Source organism: Anomaloglossus baeobatrachus, chromosome 3, assembly GCF_048569485.1.
Source record: "Anomaloglossus baeobatrachus isolate aAnoBae1 chromosome 3, aAnoBae1.hap1, whole genome shotgun sequence".
NCBI lineage: Eukaryota > Metazoa > Chordata > Amphibia > Anura > Aromobatidae > Anomaloglossus > Anomaloglossus baeobatrachus.
The window spans coordinates 248,797,429-248,820,339 of record NC_134355.1 but is presented as its reverse complement, the minus strand read 5'-3'; the positions used below and the strand labels follow the sequence as shown (position 1 = coordinate 248,820,339).

General features: G+C 44.8%; 1 protein-coding gene across 2 annotated transcripts in view; it reads right to left on the bottom strand.

Moving 5' to 3' along the window:
* Positions 1–22,911, bottom strand: part of KATNA1 (katanin catalytic subunit A1) — a 116,633-nt gene that overhangs the window by 64,289 nt on the left and 29,433 nt on the right. For both annotated transcript variants that reach the window (XM_075339789.1, XM_075339790.1), the window contains exon 2: positions 8,622–8,785. In XM_075339789.1, coding sequence (XP_075195904.1) covers positions 8,622–8,780 — 159 coding nt within the window. In that variant the 5' untranslated portion in view covers positions 8,781–8,785. The remainder of the gene's footprint in view (positions 1–8,621; positions 8,786–22,911) is intronic.

The window sequence follows — 22,911 nt, the reverse complement described above, 5'->3', positions numbered from 1 at the left end:
GAAAACTGCACCCGTCAAAGTGCTAAAAACCACATCTTAGAAGTTAATTAACCCTTTAGGTGCTTAACAGCAATGAAAGCACTGTGGAAGTTAAAAGTGAAAAATGTAACTTTTTCCCACAAAAATATTGTTTTAGCACTACATTTTTTGAAGCTCCTCACATGCAAATTAGCCATGTGATAGCAAGACTGTGGAGGGGGGGCCTGGCCCAGGGCTTAATAAAGTGAAGTAATTACCCCGGTAGGGCCCCACTGTTTTCTAGGCCCCATCAGTAAAAACAGTAATGCCCTGATGGCGGCCCTGCCAGCAGGTGCCAGTGCCTGTCCACCAAAGGAAAGGAGCACTTTGGAGCACAGATTTTATTACAATAGTTTGCGGACTCCATCTGCAGCGCCCATAAGTGCCAGAACTGCAAACACCCCCTCAAGGGACCATATTTTGGATACTACATGCCTCTGGGAATGTATGTAGGGATGATTTTGTCTCTGGAAAACATCCATGAACTCAAATGCAGCAAATGTTGCATAATAAAAAATTGCAAATAAGCCCCTGTAATGCCCAGTACATTTTAGTGTCCATACATTGTGCCCAGCTTGTGCTTCTGGAGAAACACCCCCCGTAAATTAGGTGGGTCTGCTCACTAGACCAATGCCAAACATGTGGACATTTACTGTGATTTTGGCGCATTGTTGTGTTCAAAAGGGAGGGGGCATTTGGATTTTGGATTGGGGATTTTGCTGGTTTTCTTTTTGGGAGGAGCCGTAGTGATTTTCCAAAGAATTTGTGCTACCATTAATGTGGAAGTCAACTATATTTCCATTAACAGATGATGGACCTGACTTTCTTTTGTGAATCGAGTTGCATGGTATAGGTGGAAGTGTGGGGTGCAGAATATTCTAGATCAGTTCACATTTATCCTCTCCTCTATGCTAAGCACCTACATTTGGGTTTCCATCTACATCTCCGAAATACGTGATTCAGTTGAAACCCTTGACAGATCCATTCTCTAATGAATAGAGCTGATCAAACTGGCCAAAAACCGGGACCGGCGAATTAAAAAAAAAGTAAAAAAAAAAAAAAAAACACAACAAACTCCGCTCTGCTCCAAAATCCGGTGCCCATATAAGTCAATGGGGACCAGAATCCGGAGATTAAAAACGTAGGTGAAAGGAATAGGGGGTAGAAGCGCACGCGGTATACTCACCCAGGCAGTGTCATGGCGGCAAACTCCTTGCGGGTCACACTTTTCCCTTTCGGAGCCAACAATTAAATATTCATTGTTTTGCCCGATCACTGGCACGTGTAATTGGTTGCAGTTAGATGCCTCCCCACCCTGAGTGTCAGCAGACTGCAACCAATCCAAAGCGGCAGGACGGCCAGTGGGTGGGGAAAGCAGTGCAAGTGTCTGCAGGTCAGTATGGCGAGCGTGCATGTAGACAGAAACACATGCACAGTCCTGTCAGAAGTGTGCGCAGCTGTGCCTGGTGATGCGCTGTCAGACTCGTACAAGTCTGGCACGACATTAGCCGGAACAGCCTGCGCTCTCTGAACATGAGCGCGCATATACCTAGAAACACATGCACGCCCCTGTCAGAAGTGTGCGCGGCTGTACCGGAGATGCGAAGTCAGACTCGTGCGAGTCCCTCGCAAGTGTGATTCCGGCCTAAGAGAAACCACATGCGGCGCTGCCTTTTTTTTTTTTTTAATTGAAATAATGAAAAAAAAAAAACAACAACTTTCAGCCCCTCCCAATTTTGATGCCCAGGTAAGATAAAGCCGGCTGGGGGCTGAATTCTCAGCCCGCAGTCGCCCGATATTGCCGCATCTATTAGGTCTGACAATCCAGGTGCTATACCGGCTCTTCCTGTTGCCCTGGTGCATTGGCAATCGGGGTAATGAAGGGTTAATGCTCACAGCTGCTACTAAACCCTAGGTTAGTGATAGCACAGACGTCTATGAGATACCTGCATCACTAATCTGTAAGTGACAGTAAAAAAGTACAAACACAGAAGAAATCCTTTATTTGGAAAAAAAAAAAAAAGATACAAAAACGCACCCTCCTTCACCACTTTATTCTCACTGCAAGTCCAGCGTAATCCACACGAGGTCCCACGGATATTCAGCTCTGCAAAATCTGAATATCACAACGAGCGGCCATAGAGCACGACCGCTCACTATGAGCTCCAGAGAATGAATGAGCTGCGCAATGAACAGTGACGTCACTCAGGTCATTTGCGGTCACAGATGGAGGTTCCCACGGTCCTTCACCTGTGATCGCAAGTAACCTGACCTCAGGTGGAGATCACTGCGAGGCCCCAGGTATGCGTTCTAGGGTTAATTTTCATCACCAGCCATGATAAAGCCGGCTGGGGGCTGGTATTTTCATCCCGTAGCCGCCTGGTATCTATGAGATGTGACGATCCCGATGCTATACTGGCTCTTCCCGGTGCCCTGGTGCGGTGGCAATCAGGGTAACAAGGGGTTAATAACAGTGCACAGCTGCTACTAAACCCTAGGTTAATGATGGCAAGCGTCTACGAGATACCTGCATCATTTACCTGTACATGAAAGTAAATAAGTACAAACAGAAAAAAAATCCTTTTCCCTATTTTACTTGGAATAAAATACAAAAACGCACCCTTCACCACTTTACTAACCCCAAACACCCTGCAGGTCCGGCGTAAGCCATACGAGGTCACATGACGACATATCCAGCCCTGCTACATCTCACAGCTAGCAGCCATACAGAACGACCGCCAGCTTTGAGTGTAGCCTATGACTGAGCAGCGATGAGCAATGACTGCAGGCAGACACTGTCACAGGCTGGGGGAGCATCTGCCTGCAACCAATCACAGACAACAGGACTGCCGGTGGGCGGGGAAAGCACGGAAAGCTGTGTGCATGCGATGAGCCTACTACACAGTGCAGGAAGTGAATGCGCGACCCGGAAGCAGTGTGCCGCCATGTCTCAGTAGGTATGAAATGCTGTTTATTTCTGTTTTTCTTTATTTTTCAGTTATTTTCCCCAGTTCCAGATCGTGCACCCAGAATCCCGGGTCCGGCACCCGGGCATCTTTGAAACCGCGTGGATCCAGACTTTTATAGTCCTGATCCGCTCAGCCCTACTAATGAGGCATCAGAGTTACACCATAGTCCGTTTGGTCTCTGTTCAGCGGTGTCCTTTTTAAAAAGGTACACAAAACTGATGTAGAACGCACTTTTGTGCATACCTAAAAAGATGGTCAGCCCCGAACCACAGGCCAGACGGGAGTTTAAACTGACTCCCCCTGCCTCATTGCAGTAAATTTTCAGTTGGGTATTTTGTCTGAATCACGTTTTTTTGATATTTACATGCAAACCATGATGTAACGGCCCATTTACACACAGCGATATCACTAACGGGATATCGTCAAGGTCACGGTATTGGTGACTCACATCCGGCCTCGTTAGCGATGTCATTGTGTGTGACACCTTTTTACGATCAGTAACGATCGCAAAAAGGTGTCAAATCGTTTGTCGTTTACACGTCGTTAATTTTTAAAAAAATCATTCCTCGTTTGGAACGCAGGTTGTTTGTCGTTCCTAAGGCAGCACACATCGCTGTGTGTGACACCGCAGGAACGAGGAACAACATCGTACCTACGGCCGCCGGGATTGAGGAATAAAGGAGGTGGGCGGCCTGTTCCGGCCGCTCATCTCCGCCCATCCACTTCTATTGGGCGGCCGCTTAGTGACGCCGCTGTGACGCCGAACGAACCTCCGCCTTAAAGGAGAGATTGTTCGGCTGCCACAGTGACGTCGGTGAACAGGTAATTGCATTTGACGCTGCCGTAGCGATATTGTTCGCAACGGCAACGATCACCCCGTGATGCGCCACCGACGTGGGCGGGTGCTATCGCTGGCGACATCGCTAGCGATGTCGCAGCGTGTAAAGCCCGCTTTAGTGTTCAATGTATAGAGCAAGATAAATGTCAACTGCTCCTTACTGCGATCTTTGGGAGACAGAGTACACAAATCAACACCAGTTCAAGATTTTCCGTTATTTATTTTTATGCCGTTCACTGTGCGATATAAGTGATTAGTCGGCTTTATTTCCCAGGTGAGTGCGATTACATCGACTATTGAATTTTGAAGGTTATAGTTTTTTTTATATTTTTCTGCTGACAGCCATGTGAGGGCCTGTTTTTTGTAGGATGAGTTGGAGTTTTTATTGGAACCATCTTGGTACACATTTTTGGATAGTTTTCTCTTCTGTTTTTTTTGTGAGGCTAAATCAAGAAGAAACAGCAAAAATAATTTGAGAGTTACAGCTTTTTTTAATTTTTTTTGCTGACAGCTGTATGGCAACTTATTTTTTGCAGGATATGATGACGTTTTCAGCAATATCATGCGAGCCCACATAAAAAGCAGGGAAATTGCTCATGACATACATAGCTCATGATGGGTCGTAATGGGTTAAGCGTTCCATCATTTTATTAACGTGTGCTGCTTTTCATCTGAAGCACCACATTTTGTGACGCACATCTGTCTGTGGCCACATTGCATTCTATGGGCTGGTGGTGTTGTAATGCATAGTGATGGCTGTGGAGACACGGGGCTCAGTGGGTGCTCTCGTCCTCTGGCCCAGCCGCTTTTAGAAAGACAGCGTGGCTCAGGGCTCATCCCAACTGAACGCACGACCTCCTTAACCGTGGGCGTAACACTACTCAGACAACACAGGGTGAGGGAACCACAATAATGAGACTTTATTGGATCCCCAAAATATTAACGGCACATAACACATAACCAGCAAAACACACAAATGTAACAGGCAACAGAGTCTCACCCTTCCGCTGGCTCACCAAGGATTTAGAATGTCTATGCCTCAGATGTTCCAGGGCTAATTACTCCAATCCAGCAGCACCCCGCTTTCGGCGGGCACCCACCGTGACTGGAATAACGCCAGATTTAGGAAGCTGGCTGAGGTCTGCAAAGTCTGTACCAGGTGACCGATTTGTCCCAACCTGGGTTTCCTCCTTAAGTAGTCTCTGGTATGATTATATAATCCTGGCAGCCGGAGTCGAAATCCCTAGACTGCGGATATGGTCTCTAATCGGAACCGAAGTCCCTAGATTGAAGCCACAAGGTATCCTGATCCTCTAGCTAGCTCCTAAGAGCTTAGACTGGATCATGCACATCCATCAACAACAAACAAACTGGTGACTTAAAGAAATTCCCTTGTATAGCCACAGCCTTCCTTTTGGGTACACTGCGGCCTCATCGGATTGGTTGGACAAGATTGCTTCTCTCATTGGAGGAATTTCAAGCTGCATGGATAATGGTCATTTAAATGATGTGGGTAGGAAGACTGAGGATATCTACATGGAGTCTGCAAGTCACCGACTAGACAATGGCTACTAAGATAATCACATTCGCAATACACAACTACATTACAATGATTACTGGAAGGGTCTGGAGAAACAATAGCTAAGCAAACATGAGGTAATACACAAAAGAACAATACGTCTGGCTAAATGTTAAGAAACTTTAACCCTTGAGAGTCCATGTCGTCACAATGGCAACAAATTTTTGGTTAGTGGCCATCTTGCTGCACTTTAATAGACACAGGCTTCCTGTTTCCAGGATGAAATTGGGAGCACTAGTAGGCAATTTAACCCTCCCATGTTGGAGGAGGGGTTGGTATGATATTACATCCTACATGTGTTTATAAGCAGCCACTTTAGGGGATGCACATGCAATTTATGTCCTGTTCCTCTGTGTTGAATACACATTCACGGCCTCTTGATGAACTTTATATTACATGCAGGAATGCACTGAGGTCGTAACATGGACTAAGCAGATATGTATCTATTTCTACCGATGAGCAGGTAATATGTATCAGTAACTAGTAACTATATATTTCGGTTGCTCTTTTTATCTCCATGGGATTATTGTTTGGTTTTTTTTTTAATTATCAATATATGAAGTGTTTAGGGATTAGCAGACATTGAGTGGGGGGGCACCATTTATGCACATTTAGGCTGCCAAGCAATGCGGCTTAGGTAGGTCTTCTATAACATTCTGTGTACAGCGTCCTCTTCAGGTCTAAACACAAGTTTTCAATTAGATTCAGGTCTTGGCAATTCCAAAACGTTATCTTCTGGTGAAGCCCTTCTTTTTTTTTTTATCTGGAGGTATGCTTAGGGTTGTTTTCATGCATAAAAAGGTAAAATTCCTCATGGTCAGCTTTTTAGCAGATGCCTGAAGTTTCAAATGTAAAATTGACTGATATTTGTAACTTTTCATAATTCCCTCCACCTTAACTAAAGCCCCAGATGCAACTGCCATACAGCAGCTCTATTACATAATGCTGACTCCAGCTTTGCACTAAACATAAGTTTTGATAATCTGGCCAAAAAGTTGAACCTTGGTTTCAGCAGACCATACTACATTTTCCCACATGCTTTTGGCAAAAGATGTAGGTTTTCCTAAAACATAGCCGGGCTTCAAAGTTTTTCTTTGCAAGAAAAGTCTTCCGTCTTGCCCATAGGTGAACATATGAGGAACATGGGAGATTGTTGTCACATGCGTTACACAACCAGTATTTACCAGAAATCCAGCATCTCCTTAAATGTTGCTGTAGGCCTATTGACAGCCTGCTAGACCAATATTCTTCTTGTTGTTTCATCAACTTTTGAGAGACTTCCATTTCTACATAATGTCACAGTTGTGCTTTTATGTAATGTCATTGTTGTGCCAAATTTAAGCAATTTCTTGATGGCCGTCTTCAAATTGTTCCATGCTAGCTTGAATGCCTTGGAAATGTTATTGCACCCTTCTCCTGACGTATTACTTTCAATAATGTGATCCCATTGCTTTGTTGTAAGCCGTTTAGGGACCATGACTTTCTGTAAAACGCATCAAAGAAAATGTAGGGAAAATCCTACTAGAACAGTTACACGTTATATGGGCTTAATCAGGATCAGGTCAAATGATGGTAGCTGTCCACTAACTACTATTTACCAGGAGTTTAAATGTAATTGTCTAATTCTGAACACAAACACATCTCTAATTATGAGAGGGTGTTCACATTTAGACTATGTGCCCACAGGACTATGTACCTGCGGATATATCCACAGGTACGTCCGCAGTTTTCCCACAGCAGTTCCCCGGAATCCGCAGCTATCCATAGCTGCGGGATTCCAGCCAAATATCTGCGGTAAACCCGCGGACATTCGTACAACTTACCTGCAGAAATTCCAGCCTCTATCTCCATAGCGGAAAGGCGGGATTTCTGCAAGCATTTCCGCAGGAATTATTGAAATGCAGTTACGTGCGGCTGCGGGACATCAGCAGCATGTTCCGTAGCCGCACATATCCGCAGCATGGACACAGCACTCCCCATAACCCATAGGATAACATGGGGAGTGTCTGTACTTGCTAAAACATGTGGATTTATCTAGAAAATCCAGATAAATCTGCAGGTTTTCCACGGCAAAATCCGCAGGTACATAGTCCTGTTGGCACATAGTCTTATGTGACCATTTTTGTTATATTTATTTTTTGCCTCAAAATGATTTGTGTCTCAATAGATTTATACAGACACAGACATTTTAACAGAGGTATCTACCCTTTATGTCCTACCTTTATAGGACAATGTGATGCTAACAATGATATTTTTTAAGTAAATGATAAACAAGCATTTTGCTCATTTCTTGGGGTGATTAGCAGCCTGTTTACACACGCCGAATAATGGGATATGAGAACTTCTAGGAATGTTGAGTGTAAATGCACCTTTAATTTACTATGACTTCTTTAATAGACCATTATCAGATCCCTGTGGAACAGATTTGCAAATCAGCCACATTGGCCTCCTCACCTATCATCATCAAGCACACCCAGATACACCTTATGATCAGATGTTTAAAGAGAACTTACAAAAATGAAGATTGAACAGTTGAAAAGATTGTCTACGTTTGACAAACTATTAACACAATAAAACAAAAAGACTGGAAAAGAAAATATACGTGCAGCTTATTATTCGTCTGTATTTATTATCATAACAAAATGTCCATTCATGCGGAGATCTAAATATTTAGAAACTTCAGATTAAAATTATATTATATTCATTGTAATGACTAATATATAATCTGCTTCTATATGTTCACATAAAAAAAAAAAAAGTTAACAGTAACACCACAAAATCCATGCTATTAAAATATAGTAGGAACTGTAAAAGCAAATGGATTGTAATGAACATGGCACAAAGCATGCACAACACCTGGATGATGGTGGACACGTAATGTACTTACATCTCAAACCTCCAGTGGTGCAGTGTTGGAGGATTTAAAAAAACAAAAAAAAAAACAACAAAACAGTATTTAGTTTCTGCTATTTCTTTCAGCCTTATACACACGCTTTCCATAAAGCATTAAACATTTTCTGGACCCCATTTTACCTCCCCATTTCTCTCATTTGTTAATCCCTGGTTGGCCACATAGGTTTCTACGTCTGCACCTTGTCAGTAAGAAACCTTTCAGTAAAGTATCCCATACAACCTTTGAGTGATGCCAAGTAAAATACCAATGTGTTTTTTCATTCTAAATCATGTAATAGTCATATAGACATATCATAAACCTTACCTGCTGCCATTTCTGCTGTAGGAAGGTGTCTTTGACGTATAAATATTTGTTCATCTGATCCAACACACCCTGGTAGTAAACCATGGCAGAATCATAGTTACCCAAAAGAGCGTACTCCCGTGCAAGTTTCACATTTTCACTTATCATGAGCAGACTCATCTTATCTGTAAAAGAAAAAAAAATTAAGATTAGGCAACTGGATATTTTTTTTTAAATAATTTGTATACATGGATGCAGTAAAATACAAGTTTGAGTCTTATAAGATACCACACCAGAACAGATTAGTTGGAGGCTCAGTGAAGAGCATATTATGCCCGAGTCGCTACATATGAATTGGACCATAGGGAGACATGCCACATGCAATTAAGACATTTTGTAAGAAAACCTTTATAGAAAACCTGACAGCTTCCCCAGGCCCTCCAAACCGCCCACATCGGTTTACTATTACCTTCATACCCTTCCTAACAAGACCTTTTTGTTCTCTTCTTGATGCTGCTTCTACCATGCTTCACTGGGGGTATATTTTTCTTCTGGTATTGTGTAGTGCTGGCTTTCTGCCAAACATGCCTTTTGCAATTATGACCAAAAAGTTCAACCTTTGTGTTATCAGACTATAACATGTTCTCCCACATGCTTTTAGCAGACAATGTAGGTTGTGAAAAGAGATAACATCAGAGGAGGGAGAATTGGTACCAATTTGGCACGTTTGGAGGCTAAATGGATTTGGTTATTAAAAACTCTACAACCTTTGGGCTTAAATGAAAATATTGGTTTTGCTGCTTTTTTATTTCAAATCTGTTTTATTGATGAAACTGTTGTCAACATACAAACATATCATTTGTGCAATTACAATACATAAACATCATTTTCTCAATGCCGGGATAACATCCAGAAATTGTTACATTACTAAATTTCTTGGAATTCTTCAAATTATCTTTGTGATATTACCATACAACCACTTATAAATTATAGGTCAGAATTCCCACTTCTTTTGACTTCCCGTATCCTAATATACTCATTCTCCTTGTGTGTCTATTGTCTTATGAATTATTGATAAATCTTTTCATATAAAAAATGAAACTAGAAAAATGCAGATTAATGTTCAGAAATGAAAGAAAGAAGAGGAAAGATACAAGCATAAAGAAGAGGAAATTAGAGAGAAGGGTGGAGAGGGGGGAAAGCAAGAAAAGCAAAGAAAAAAGGGGGGGGGGGAGGAATGAGACTCCCCACCGTTTCTCACTTCAAAAAGCTCGCCAAACTCTCCACAAACTCTGGGGACTCCATGAACATAATCCATGGTCTCCAAACTGTAGTAAATTTTTCTGTGTTCCCATTTAGTTCTGCTGTCAGCTCCTCCATTCTCTGGAGGTTTGTCATTTCCTCCAACCAATCCAGCACCGTAGGGCATCTAGTCTGTTTCCAAAATCGTGGGATAATCATACGGGCAGCCGCCAGGCAAAATCGCAACATGTCCCTTTTTTGTGTTTTAATAGCTCCTGGGAGCATAGAAAGAAGAGCAACCTGGGGGGATTTTTCTACTTCACCTCCGCTCATCTTTTTGTACAGGTAGAACACTGAGTCCCAAAAGGGTTGCAGCTTAGTACAGCTCCACCATATGTGTAGCATTGTACCTGTGTCTGTGCCACACCTCCAGCACACATCAGACACAGAGGGAAATATAGCATGTAATTTAGTCGGGTAATGGTACCACCTTGTGAGAATTTTATAACTTTTCTCTTGAGCGGCGCACGCCAAGGAAAGCTTGTGGGTCCACAGGTACGCTCTGCTCCAATCGTCCTCTGGAATATCCTCTCCCAGTTCCTCTCCCCACCTACAGACAAAGTGAGGTTTATCCACCCTATTTCTCTGGTTCAGCATTTTATAAATGAGTGAGATGCCATGTCCAGGTGATGAGCCCTGTAAAAATATTTTCTCAAAAGGAGTAGGGGGTGTCCTCATCCTTCTCTCCCTGTCCTGGTACGAGAGGAAAGATTTCAACTGCATATATTCCATCCAGGAAATCTCTTTCCCTGTGGCCTGCATGGAAATATAAGTTGGTAGGGTGTGTCCCTGGAGCACGTGACAAAAACGAGTATCATCCGCCCGAGTAAATCCCCCGAATCTATGGGAGTGGAGTCCTGGGGGGAACTTCTTATTACCGAATACGGGGGTAAGTGGGCCCTGCTCCTGAGAGAGAGATCCCTTTTTTATCTCTCCATCCCACATCCCCATCGCTGTCCGCGTGAACTCCATTCCTTTCGCTATCTGGATCCTACTTTCTTTCTCTAACCATGGAAGTAAATGTAAGGGAGTTCCCAGCACATCCTGTTCAATCACCACCCATTGTTTCGAATTACCATGAAAATGCCAGTCCAGTAATCTCGTTAGGATAGCTGCCTTGTAATATAATTGAAAATTTGGGAGCCCCGCCCCCCCGTCACTTTTGTGTCTGGTCAGAGTTTTAATTCCTGTTCGGGGTCTCTTGTTCCCCCAGACAAACCCAGACAAGGCTGTCCGGATCTTGGAGAAGTAACTTAGCGGTAGCTGTATGGGTATTGTCTGAAACAGGAACAGGAACCTCGGTAACACATCCATTTTTATCGCGTTTATACGCCCAAACCACGTCAATCTCTTTTTGTCATATTTCTTTAAGTCCCTGATTGTCCTTTCTAATAAGGGGAAAAAATTGTGATGTACAATTTTTGCTGGATCCCTAGGTACCATAACTCCCAGATATTTTAAAACTGACGGTTGCCACTTAAAAGGGAAGTTTTGTGATACTCTCGCAAGGTCTTCTGCCGATAAAGTCACGTTCATGGCCTCTGATTTGGAAAAATTTACTTTGAAGTTGCTTAAGTTGCCAAACTCTTCGAACTCCTTGAGCAAGGACGGGAAGGATATGTGTGGTTGGGAAATGAACATGAGAAGGTCATCCGCGAATAGAGCCAGCTTACGGTTCTCCCCACCCGCCTCTATCCCGTGGATGCTTGTGTTGTTTCTCAGGGCGACCGCAAGGTGCTCCATGACTATGACGTATAAGAGGGGCGACAGTGGACATCCCTGTCTCGTTCCATTGTGGACCAGAAAGGATGATGATAGAAACCCATTTGTCCTCACTTTTGCTGAGGGTCTCGTATACAGGGACGCAATTCTGCCCAAAAATTTCTGACCCAAACCCACCTGTCTCAAGGCTGCCATCATAAAGCTCCAACTGACCCGGTCGAAGGCCTTCTCCGCGTCCACTGAAAGTAAACACATGGGGAGAGACTGAGCCCTCGACCGAGCCATCAGGAGGAACAATTTGTTGGTGTTGTCCCGTGCCTCCCGGCCTTTTACAAATCCCACCTGGTCCGTATGTATTATCCCAGGCAGGGACAGGGCAAGTCTGTTGGCAAGTGCTTTAGAGAAAAATTTCAAATCTAAATTAATCAGTGAGATGGGTCTGTAATTTGTAACCAGCAAGTGGTCCTTTCCCGGTTTGGGGATAACACATATGTGTGCTTCAAGAGACTGCGCTACCCACTGGGAGTTTTCAGATATGGAGTTAAATACTTTGGTCATGAACGGGGATAACGGAGTCTGAAAAATTTTATAGAACTTGGGGGTAAACCCGTCCGGACCTGGGCTTTTGCCTGAGGGAGAATCCCTGATAATAGATGCCACTTCTGTCTCTGTAAAGTCTGCTTCTAGGTTTTCAACCTCAGTATTGGGTATAGTCGGCAGGGCTGTTTTAAGTATGTAATCATTTATTTTAGTCTCCAAAGCTTCTTGTGGCATATCCCCAAATTTGCCCCTTATGTTGTAAAGGTCACTATAATATTTTTGAAACTGGTCCGCTATGTGGATTGGGTTCTGAGTCAAAAGGCCGTCCGATTTTTTGATCGTAGGGATGTGACTGGGGTCCCCCCTCGGATGTAATAACCTAGCTAGTGGTCTGCCACATTTGTCCGCATATTCATACATAAATCTTTTTAGTCTATTCCTGTGGCGCTCGTATTGTCGGTCCAGAATGGATTTAAGTTCCTCTCTGTTTTTAACTAGCTCTGTCAGTGTCACCGGGGATAATGTCTGCTTATGGATCTTCTCTAGGTCTGAAATATTCTGAAGTAGAGACAGAATAGTTTGGGCTCTCTCCCTCTTAATCCTAGCCCCATGTTTGATCAGAATCCCTCTCAACACACACTTTAGTGTCTCCCATTGAACAGGTAGGGTAGTAGTGTCTCCTGAGTGTATCTCCAAGAATTCATCTATTGTGTTCTGCAGGTCTTTCAAGCATCCCTGGTCCCTCAGCAGACTATCATTCAACCGCCAAGACCATGGCCTCCCAGGCTTGCTGCTTTTTTATGATCACTTTTTCAGTCATGTTTTATGTGTTTTTAATTCTCTTGTCTTTACTTAAATTTTTAGTCTTCCTTGCCTGGTATAGTTATCTCCACGGATCCTTACAAGCAATTAGTACCATATGCGACTTACACTTCTTCTATCGGCGCATAATTTATTTATATGGATTGTATGGTGCTGCATTTATATTTTATATCTTGCCATGATCTTAATACAACTATATTGGTTTACTATCACCTGCCACATTTATATAATATTAATTGAATAATCTCTGAATTTGTCTGTAGCATATGTGACTATCGTCACTGATATTGTTCTAGGCCTATAACAATATTTATATGTACGCTCTACATGAATTTGTATCCATCGGGATTGCAGACAGTAATGCAATACATTATCTTGCCGCTTATATGATTTCATTTACTAAGTGCCGCTGTGGTAATTGTACGCATGCGCGGCCAGTGGTGGCGTGTTCCGCCCATCCCCCGGCCGTGTCTTTAGGGGCGGCTCCGCCTGTCCGATCATGTGACGCTTTGTGATCTGGTGGGCGGAGTTTAGCTCTTGACGCGGCGGATGTGGAGGATCTGTCGCTCTGGAGGCTCATGCGTCATCAATGATTACTTCTGATCTGATTGGTCCTCGGGCTCTTTTTATACTTGCACACTTCCTGGCATGACACCACCCCTGACGTAGGCATCCGCCGAAACGCACGTTCGTCGGGTGGGGTGCCATCCGGTGTTGCGGTGACACACTTCTATTGGTAAGCAATACTATATTATTATACACTATCATTATTTCCATGTGTTATTGTCTCCTGCGGAGGGTTTTTATGGATCTAAATAGGATTGTAATCTACTGAATTATATTTATATCTCTCAATCTTGTTATGAGTCACTGGTTGAGGGTTTTTGGTCCATACATTCTCTCCATGTCTATATAACTTGTGGCCCACACCGGATTGTGCACCCTTTTTGTATGTTTGTTACTGTGCCTTACACCTATGCATAAATAAATATCTTTATTGATATTAGGAAGTCTGATCGCTTCTTTTCTCTCGGTGTTGGTCTGCTTGTTGGCGATTTTTTCCATGGTCCTAATTGTCACACACCATGTCACTCACATAAATTGTGGTATTGAATGGATTCTATCATGGTGGTGTATATGTTGAAAAGTAACTTTGTGAAAAGAAATAGCCTAGCTTGAATGTTTTTCTTTGTAAGAAAAGGCTTTTGTCTTGTCATTCTACCCCGCACGCCAGACTTATGAGGAATAAAAGGATATTGTTGTCACATGCAATACACAACTAGTACTTGCCAGAAATTACTGCAGCTGCTTTAACCTCTTAATGATACATGATGTACTGGGTACGTCATGGATTGTGTCAGGTTAACCCATGCCTACTGCCACCGGCAACGATGTCTCACATGTCAGCAGATTTGAACAGCTGACATGCGTGGCTATCAGACATGAGTGGATTCACTACCCACTCGTGCCTGTTAACACCTTACAGCATGCTGTGAAAAATGTCACAGCAAGATGTAACAGTGGGCCATGGAAAGCATGGCCCACTGTTAGAAATGCCCATAAACAATGATGGCCATATTCTTATTAGTGGGTGTTTTGTCGTGGGTGCAGTGCACTGTATTTCCCATTCTAATTGTTCCAAGGGGCACTGCTAATTATTCCACTTCCCAGGCTCTGGCTGTGACCTATGGATATGCTGCCTCCCTGGGCATGCACAGTGCATCTACGAAGCCAGAGTGCATACACCCGGCCTACTGAGGGAGGCAGATATTTGCCAAAACCCAGCAGTGACACAAATCACATTGCTCCTGCTCACAGGCGTATAACTTTATTAGGGTATGTTCACACATCAGGTTTTTGCTGTGCGGCACAATCCGGCGTTTTTCTGAAAAACCGGACGTGGCAACAGCTGTCGCCGCATCCGGTTTTTCCCCCATAGACTTGCATTAGCGCCGGATTGTGCCGCATGGCCTTGCGTCCGTTTTTTGCAGTATGCGGCATATTTAGCCGATGCGGCGGCCAGATAAAACGTTGAATGCTGCGCTTTTTGCTGCGGCGAAAAAAACCGCATCGTGCCGGATCCGGCGCAGTGCGGCGCCATTTACAATGCAAGCCTATGGACGCTGGATGCGGCGTCCTGCGACAAAAAAAACGCATCCAGCCGGCGGATGCGGTTTTTTGAACTGCGCATGCTCAGTATCAAACCGGACCCGGCAAAAAACGGACGGGCCGCATGGAAAAACGTATGCAACTTTTCCGTTTTTTTTCACCGCATCCGTTGCATAGGTTTTTGAGCCGGATTCGGCCAGACAGAAAAAAAAACTTGTGTGAACTTAGGGGTACCTCACACACAGAGAGATCGCTACCGAGATCGCTGCTGAGTCACGTTTTTTTGTGACCTCATTAGCGATCTCGCTGTGTGTGACACTGAGCAGCGATCTGGCCCCTGCTGTGAGATCGCTGCTCGTTACACACACTGCTGGTTCGTTTTTTTATTGTTGCTTTCCCGCTGATAAGCACACATCGCTGTGTGTGACAGCGAGAGAGCAACAATCCTGAACGTGCAGGGAGCAGGAGCCGGCGTCTGACAGCCTGCGGTAAGCTGTAACCAAGGTAAACATCGGGTAACCAAGGTGGTTACCCGATATTTACCTTCGTTACCAGTCTCCGCAGCTCTCACGCTGCCAGTGCCGGCTCCTGCTCCCTGCACACGCTAAGCTAAGCGGTGTGCGCTGGTAACTAAGGTAAACATCAGGTAACCATACCAGATGTTTACCTTAGTTACCAGTGTCCGCAGCTTCCAGGCGCCGGCTCCGTGCAAGCGCAGCGTCGCTTGCACGTCGCTGCTGGCTGGGGGGGCTGGTCACTGGTCGCTGGTGAGATCTGCTTGTTTGACAGCTCACCAGCGACCATGTAGCGACGCAGCAGCGATCCTGACCAGGTCAGATCACTGGTGGGATCGCTGCTGCGTCGCTAAAGTGTGACGGTACCCTTGCCTTAGTGGAACGACTAGATTGGAGAAAAAAACGTCCCCATGACTAGTCATTCATCCACTAATTAGCATATCACTAACAGTGATAAGATTGTTTTTTGACATTTGTAGTAAACAATTAGATAATAAAAAGATTCTTAAGCTGGGTTCACACTAAACGACAGCGACAACGACGTCGCTGTTACGTCACCATTTTCGGTGACGTAACAGCGACCTTGTAAGTCGCTGTTATGATCGCTGCTTAGCTGTCAAACACAGCAGAAGCAGCGATCATAACGTCGCTGTGCTACATGTTCAGAGAGCAGGGAGCCGCGCTTAGCGCTGGCTCCTTGCTCTCCTGCAGCACACATCGGGTTAATTAACCCGATGTGTGCTGCAGCTACATGTCACAGTTCAGAGAGCAGGGAGCCGCGCTTAGCGCTGGCTCCTTGCTCTCCTGCAGCACACATCGGGTTAATTAACCCGATGTGTGCTGCAGCTACATGTCACAGTGCAGAGAGCAGGGAGCCGCGCGCACTGCTTAGCGCTGGCTCCTTGCTCTCCTTGCTACAGTATACATCGGGTTAATTACCCGATGCGTACTGCAGCTACATGTGCACAGTGCAGGAGCCGGCACTGGCAGCAAGAGCGGAGGCTGGTAACCAGCGTAAACATCGGGTAACCAGGGAAAGGTCTTCCCTTGGTTACCCGATGTTTACGCTGGTTACAGCTTACCGCAGCTGCCAGTGCCGGCTCCTGATCGCTTCATTTCGTCGCTCTCTCGCTGTCACACACAGCGATGTGTGTGTCACAGCGGGAGAGTGACGACCAAAAAATGAAGCTGGACATTCAGCAACGACCGGCGACCTCACAGCAGGGGCCAGGTCGTTGCTGGATGTCACACACAGCGACAGCGACGGGACGTCGCTGCAACGTCACAGAAAATGGTGACGTAGCAGCGACGTCGTTGTCGTCGTCGTTATGTGTGACACCAGCTTTAGGAAGGGTATAAAAGTAGCTATAAATACATTGTGGGAATTTGGGAGGGGGTCTAGGGAGGCTGTCAGGTTCCCTTTTAGCTCTTCACATAGTCACTATTAAAAATAGTTGACAGCAGGTCTCTGAGTAGTTCTGGTAGAGGGATAATGTGCCTTGCTTATTACAAACCTGCTGAGTAACAGCCTGTACATGTCCGACACTAATACACAAATATCATAAAAGTAGAGTGACTCACAATGAAGTACAAGCACAATGCATAGACACATCCAGGCACGACATTACACATGCCACTGCAGAATTATCACATGTGCAGAGCTCCATAGACTGAGCCGCAAGGAAAACATTCTGATCTATACAGCTAAGAATTATGTACATGGTGCACTAGAAACAAATTCTGACAATTCAGAGACAAAACATGCCATGTGTTCAATCTTTTCACAGCTGAAGAAATGTACCTACAAAGAAAAAAAATGTCCTCTCTCCCAACTCGCTAGATCTTGTATGTTAAATGCTCATCGTGTTGTCCAGCTTTGGGGACTTTTTATTTCTCCTAAGTGCATGTAGTTGTGGCTAAAAATCATTTTGACAATTATTTAAAAATTTGCACCACTAGCTCCATATAGCCCCCATGTTGTACAGTTTATTGCCAGCTGCAGAATGAGTTAAAGGGGTTGTCAACTTTCAGGAAAGAGGGCCCCAAACTGTTAAAGGGCCTCTGTCACCAGGATTTTGCTCCCCCATCTGAAAACCGCAAAATGCAGGGGCAGAGATCCTGATTCCAGCGATGTGTCACTTACTGAGCTGTTTGCTGTCATTTTGAAAACATCAATGTTTTCTCTGCTGCAGAGCTAGCAGTTATACGGACATCATGAATATGCTAGACTACCTGCAGCACGCCAAGTAGTCCTCTAATGATAATCTACTGCTGATTAATCAGTGACTTTGTCAAAACTACACTAAGTAGCCCAGCAAGTGACACACTGCTGGAATCAAGATCTCTGCCCCTATATTATGCTGCTCTCAGATTAGGTGGCAAAAACCTGGTGATAGATTCCCTTTAAAAACTATAAAATAAATAAATATAAAACCTCAGGAGTAGTGCTGAGCGGATCCGAACTGTACTACTCTCTCTCTCTCTCGTCCCGGATCCGCTCCCCATTTACATACATGGGTCCTGATTCCGGATCGGATCCAGACTTAGTTTCAAACCCGTGACGGATCCGCTGGACCCGGATTATTAGAAGTCTGCTCAACTCTACTCAGGAGTTATAAACCCTTTCTACAACTCGTAGCGCTGATCAGGTTCTAGCATTTCGGTTGCAGTTGTGGCGTCATAGAAAGACACCTAGCATTTAGGCCTTGTGCGCACTAGACGTTTTGGCCGCGTTTTTAGCGGCGTTTTTTACCGCGTTTTTGTGCTGAAAACGCAGTGACATTGCTTCCTCAGCAATGTCTATGGGTTTTCATAAGTGCTGTCCGCACACAGCGTTTTTTTGTAGCTGCGTTTTTGTGGTGACCACAAAAATGCAGCATGTCAATTATTTCTGCGTTTTTCACTGCGTTTTTCACCCATTGAGTTCAATGAGATGTTCAACAACGCAATGAAAAACGCATATAGCCGCGTTTCTATGACTAAAAACGCAGCTATAAACGCAAGGGGTGGGAACTGCAGTGACGTGTACAGGAAGAGGATTCCTTCTGTTGGTAAACACAGAAGCAGGAATCCTCCCGGTACAGTCACCGCTGCGTCCACAACCCGCCCGGTGCCATGTCAGCTCCGTGCGGCGCCATGTCTGGGCGGGAGGAAAACCAAAGTGAACAGTAGAAAAAAAAAAAATGTCATATATACTCACCTGTCTGCAGGGTCCCGGTGCCATGCCCGCTCCCAGCCCCTGTCTCGGTACCGCCGCTCTGGCTGTGTGCAGTCTCCCCGGGGCAGGACCTTGCTTGCAGGACCTGGCGGTGGATCACCTGATGCAGTCACCTGACGCATCAGCTGATCGTAGTCTCGCCGGCTTTTTCGCGCCCGGCCGGCTATCAGCTGATCCTGCCGTCAGGGGACTTCATCAGCTGATTACCGGCAGCTCCTGCAGCGATCGGACAGGATCAGACTCCTGTCCAATCGATCGCTGCAGGAGCTGCCGGTAATCAGCACAGCACATAAGTGAGTATTATTTTTTTTTTCTACTGATGCATCAGCTGATTGTATAATCGGCTTTTATACAGTCAGCTGATGTGTCATGTGATTCACATCCTTTAACCTGACACATCATCTGATCGCTTTGCCTTCCAGCAAACCGATCAGATGATATTGGATCCGGTTGGACGGCGCAGGACCCTAACCCAGGATTACTGCGGAGGGGGGTTCTTTATTTCAATAAAGATGGAGTCACTAATTGTGTTGTGTTTTATTTCTAATAAAAATATTTTTCTGTGTTTTTTTTTTTTATCATTACTAGAAATTCATGGTGGCAATGTCTAATATTGGCGTGACACCATGAATTTCGGGCTTAGGGCCAGCTGATAATATACAGCTAGCCCTAACTCCATTATTACCCAGCTAGCCACCCGGCATCAGGGCAGCTGGAAGAGTTGGATACAGCGCCAGAAGATGGCGCTTCTATGAAAGCGCCATTTTCTGGGGTGGCTGTGGACTGCAATTCGCAGTGGGGGTGCCCAGAAATCTTGGGCACCCTGCACTGTGGATTCCAATCCCCAGCTGCCTAGTTTTACCCGGCTGGACTCAAAAATTAGGCGAAGCCCACGTCATTTTTTTTTTTTTTTAATTATTTCATGAAAAAAAAGGGCTTCTCTATATTTTTGGTTCCCAGCCGGGTACAAATAGGCAGCTGGGGGTTGGGGGCAGCCCGTACCTGCCTGCTGTACCCGGCTAGCATACAAAAATATGGCGAAGCCCATGTCATTTTTTTTTTCTTTTTGGGCAAAAAACTGCATACAGTCCTGGATGGGGGATACTGAGCCTTGTAGTTCTGCAGCTGCTGTCTGCTCTCCTGCATACACTAGTGAATGGAGGATGCTGAGCCTTGTAGTTCTGCAGCTGCTGTCTGCTCTCCTGCATACACTAGTTCTGCAGCTGTCTGCTCTCCTGCATACAATGAACATTTTGAAGAAGGAAATGACATCAGACCTTTTTTTTTTTTTTTTCATCAACAATCTTTAATGGCATTGTGCGCTGATTAAAAACGCAGTGAGCAAAAACGCAGCAAAAAACGCACCAAATCGCGGCAAAAACGCATGCGTTTTTTAGCCGCGGGTGCGTTTGAGACAAAAACGCACATAAAAACGCAGCGTAAAAAAAACGCCTAGTGCGCACATACCCTTATAGTCCAGTAAGGCTGTGTGCACAAAGGGCTGTGTGCACACAGTGCGTTATTATCGCGTTTTCTAATGTACTTGAGTGCAGATGTCACAAAACCTGCAGGAAATCCCAATGCCAGCAAAGTCAATGAGCGTCCTGAAGACTACTGCTCAGTATTTTCTCCTTGCAGATATAAATCTGAAGCATGTCAATTCTTACAGCAGTTTTGCTGCAGATTTCACTGATTCTAACAAATGGGAAACATGTACACCAAACAGGAGTCAAAAAAGCACATTTTTTCCCGCTGCATTCTTCCTTCCAAGAGATGCAGAAATGGACATTCCTGCACCAAATCCTAAACGTGTGTACATACCCTAAGATGCTCGCTATGTTACAGTCAGGTAGTTTATAATCTGGCCCTACCTAGTATTGGATCCCTTCTTTCCCCATCACTAAACACTGACATACGCAGAGTCCCACCATAGGAAGGACGCCCTGCACAGACACAGGAATCTAGTCCGTCTTCTTGGTACGTGCAGAAGGGATGATTGTTCTCATTTACATCTACAGGCGCACAGTTTACTAAACAATGCCCGAGGCTGTACAGATTGCTGAATATAATGTAAGAACATCAGTAGTGAGCAGTATTAGCTCTGTAACAGCAATCATTTCTAGTGTTGAGCGGACCCGGATCTAAAAAGTCCGGATCCGCACGGTTCGAGGTTCCGATCCGAGTCCGACCAGTACCCGGGATTCGGGGTGCACAATCCGGATCTTTTCCTCTTTTTTTTCCTCTCTCTCTTTTTTCTCTTTTTTTTCCTCTTTTTCTTCTCTTTTTTTTCTCTCCATCTCTCTTTTTTCTCTCTCTCTCTCTCCAGATCCGACTTCCCATTCATTTACATAGCCGTGGATTCCGGATCAGATCTTATTTTTTGCGTCTCGAAGTTAACATTTTTAATGATACTATTTTTTGCACCATTGCTACATTTTGATCGCCTGTTATTGCATTTTGCGCAAAATTCATGGTGGCCAAAACACGTAATTTTGGCATTTGGAATTTTTTTGCCGCTATGCCGTTTACCGATCAGATTAATTGATTTTATATTTTGATAGATCGGGCATTTCTGAACGCGGCGATACCAAATATGTTTATTTTTTTTAACCCTTTCATTTTCAATAAGACAAACGGCGGGTGATTTGAACTTTTAGGGATTTTTTTAAATTTTAACTTTGATTTTATTTCATTAGACCCCCTAGGGGACTATAATGATCAGCAATCTCATCGCTCATTGTTTCTTGTAGATCAGAGCAGAATTGCTCAGATCTGCACCAAAGCAGCTCTCCTCTCACACACAGCCCTCTACTGGGTGTAAGAGGAACTGACTGACTCATGATAGCTACAGGAGTCATCACATGACCCTGTGCTACCATGGCAACCATTGGATCCTCGTGATCACATCACGTGACTTCCGATGGAGCCGGGTAAGTGAATGCTTACCAAAGCCCGCTGTTACATCGCGCTGTGACATTTTCACAGCAAGTTGTAAGGGGTTAACAGGCACGAGTGGGTAGCGAATCCATTTCTGTCTGATAGCCGCACATGTCAGCTGCTCAAATCAGCTGACATGTGTAGAGATCGTTGCCGGTGGCAGCAGGCAGGGTTTAACCAGACACGATCCATGACTTACCCAGTACGTAAGTGTCGTGAAGAGGTTAAAGGAGCTGCAGGAATTTCTGGCAAGTACTAGTTGTGTATTGCATGTGACAACAATATCCTTTATTCCTTAGAAGTCTGGCCTGGCAAGACAGAAGCCTTTTCTTACAAAGAAAAACATTCAAGATAGGCTTTTTCCACAACCTACATTAAGTCTGCTAAAAGCATGTGGGAAAACATGTCAGTCTGATAAGCCAAGGCTGAACTTGTTGGTCATAAAAAAGGGATGGTTGGTACAAAGCCAGCACTCCACATTACCAGAAGAAAACCATACCCCCAGTGAAGCATGGTAGGAGCAGCATTGCTTTGGGGTTGTTTTTTTAGGAGCTGGAACTGGGACTTTAGTCAAAGTGGAGGGAATTACGAACAGTTCCAAATATGAGTCAATTTTGCAGCAAGACCTTCAGCATCTGCAAAAAAGCTGATGAAGGGGAAATTCACCTTTCAGCATGACAATGACCCTAAGCATACCTCCAAATCAACAAAAGAATGGCTTTACCAGAAGAAGATAAAAGCTTTGGAATGGCCCTAAAGGCCCCTTTACACACAGACTTTCTAGAGATCCCACCAGCGATCCCAACCTGGCCGGGATCGCTACAAAGTCTCTGGTGAGTCGCTGGTGAGCTGTCAAACAGGCAAACCTGGCCAACGACGCAACAGCGATCCGGACCTGCAGAACGACCTAGCTAGTCATTGGGGACGTTGTAAAGCAGCTCTTTGAAAGGGAAGTCGCTACTGAAGTCGCTGTAAAGGCCCCTTTACACACTGAGACTTTCTAGCGATCATGCTGCACAGCGGGAAACAAAGGACCAAAGAATGGTCCTGAGAGATGTGTAGCGATCAGCAACTTCACAGCAGGGGCCAGGTCGCTGATGTGTTTCACACACTGCAATGTCGCTGGGGAGGTCGCTATTACGTCACA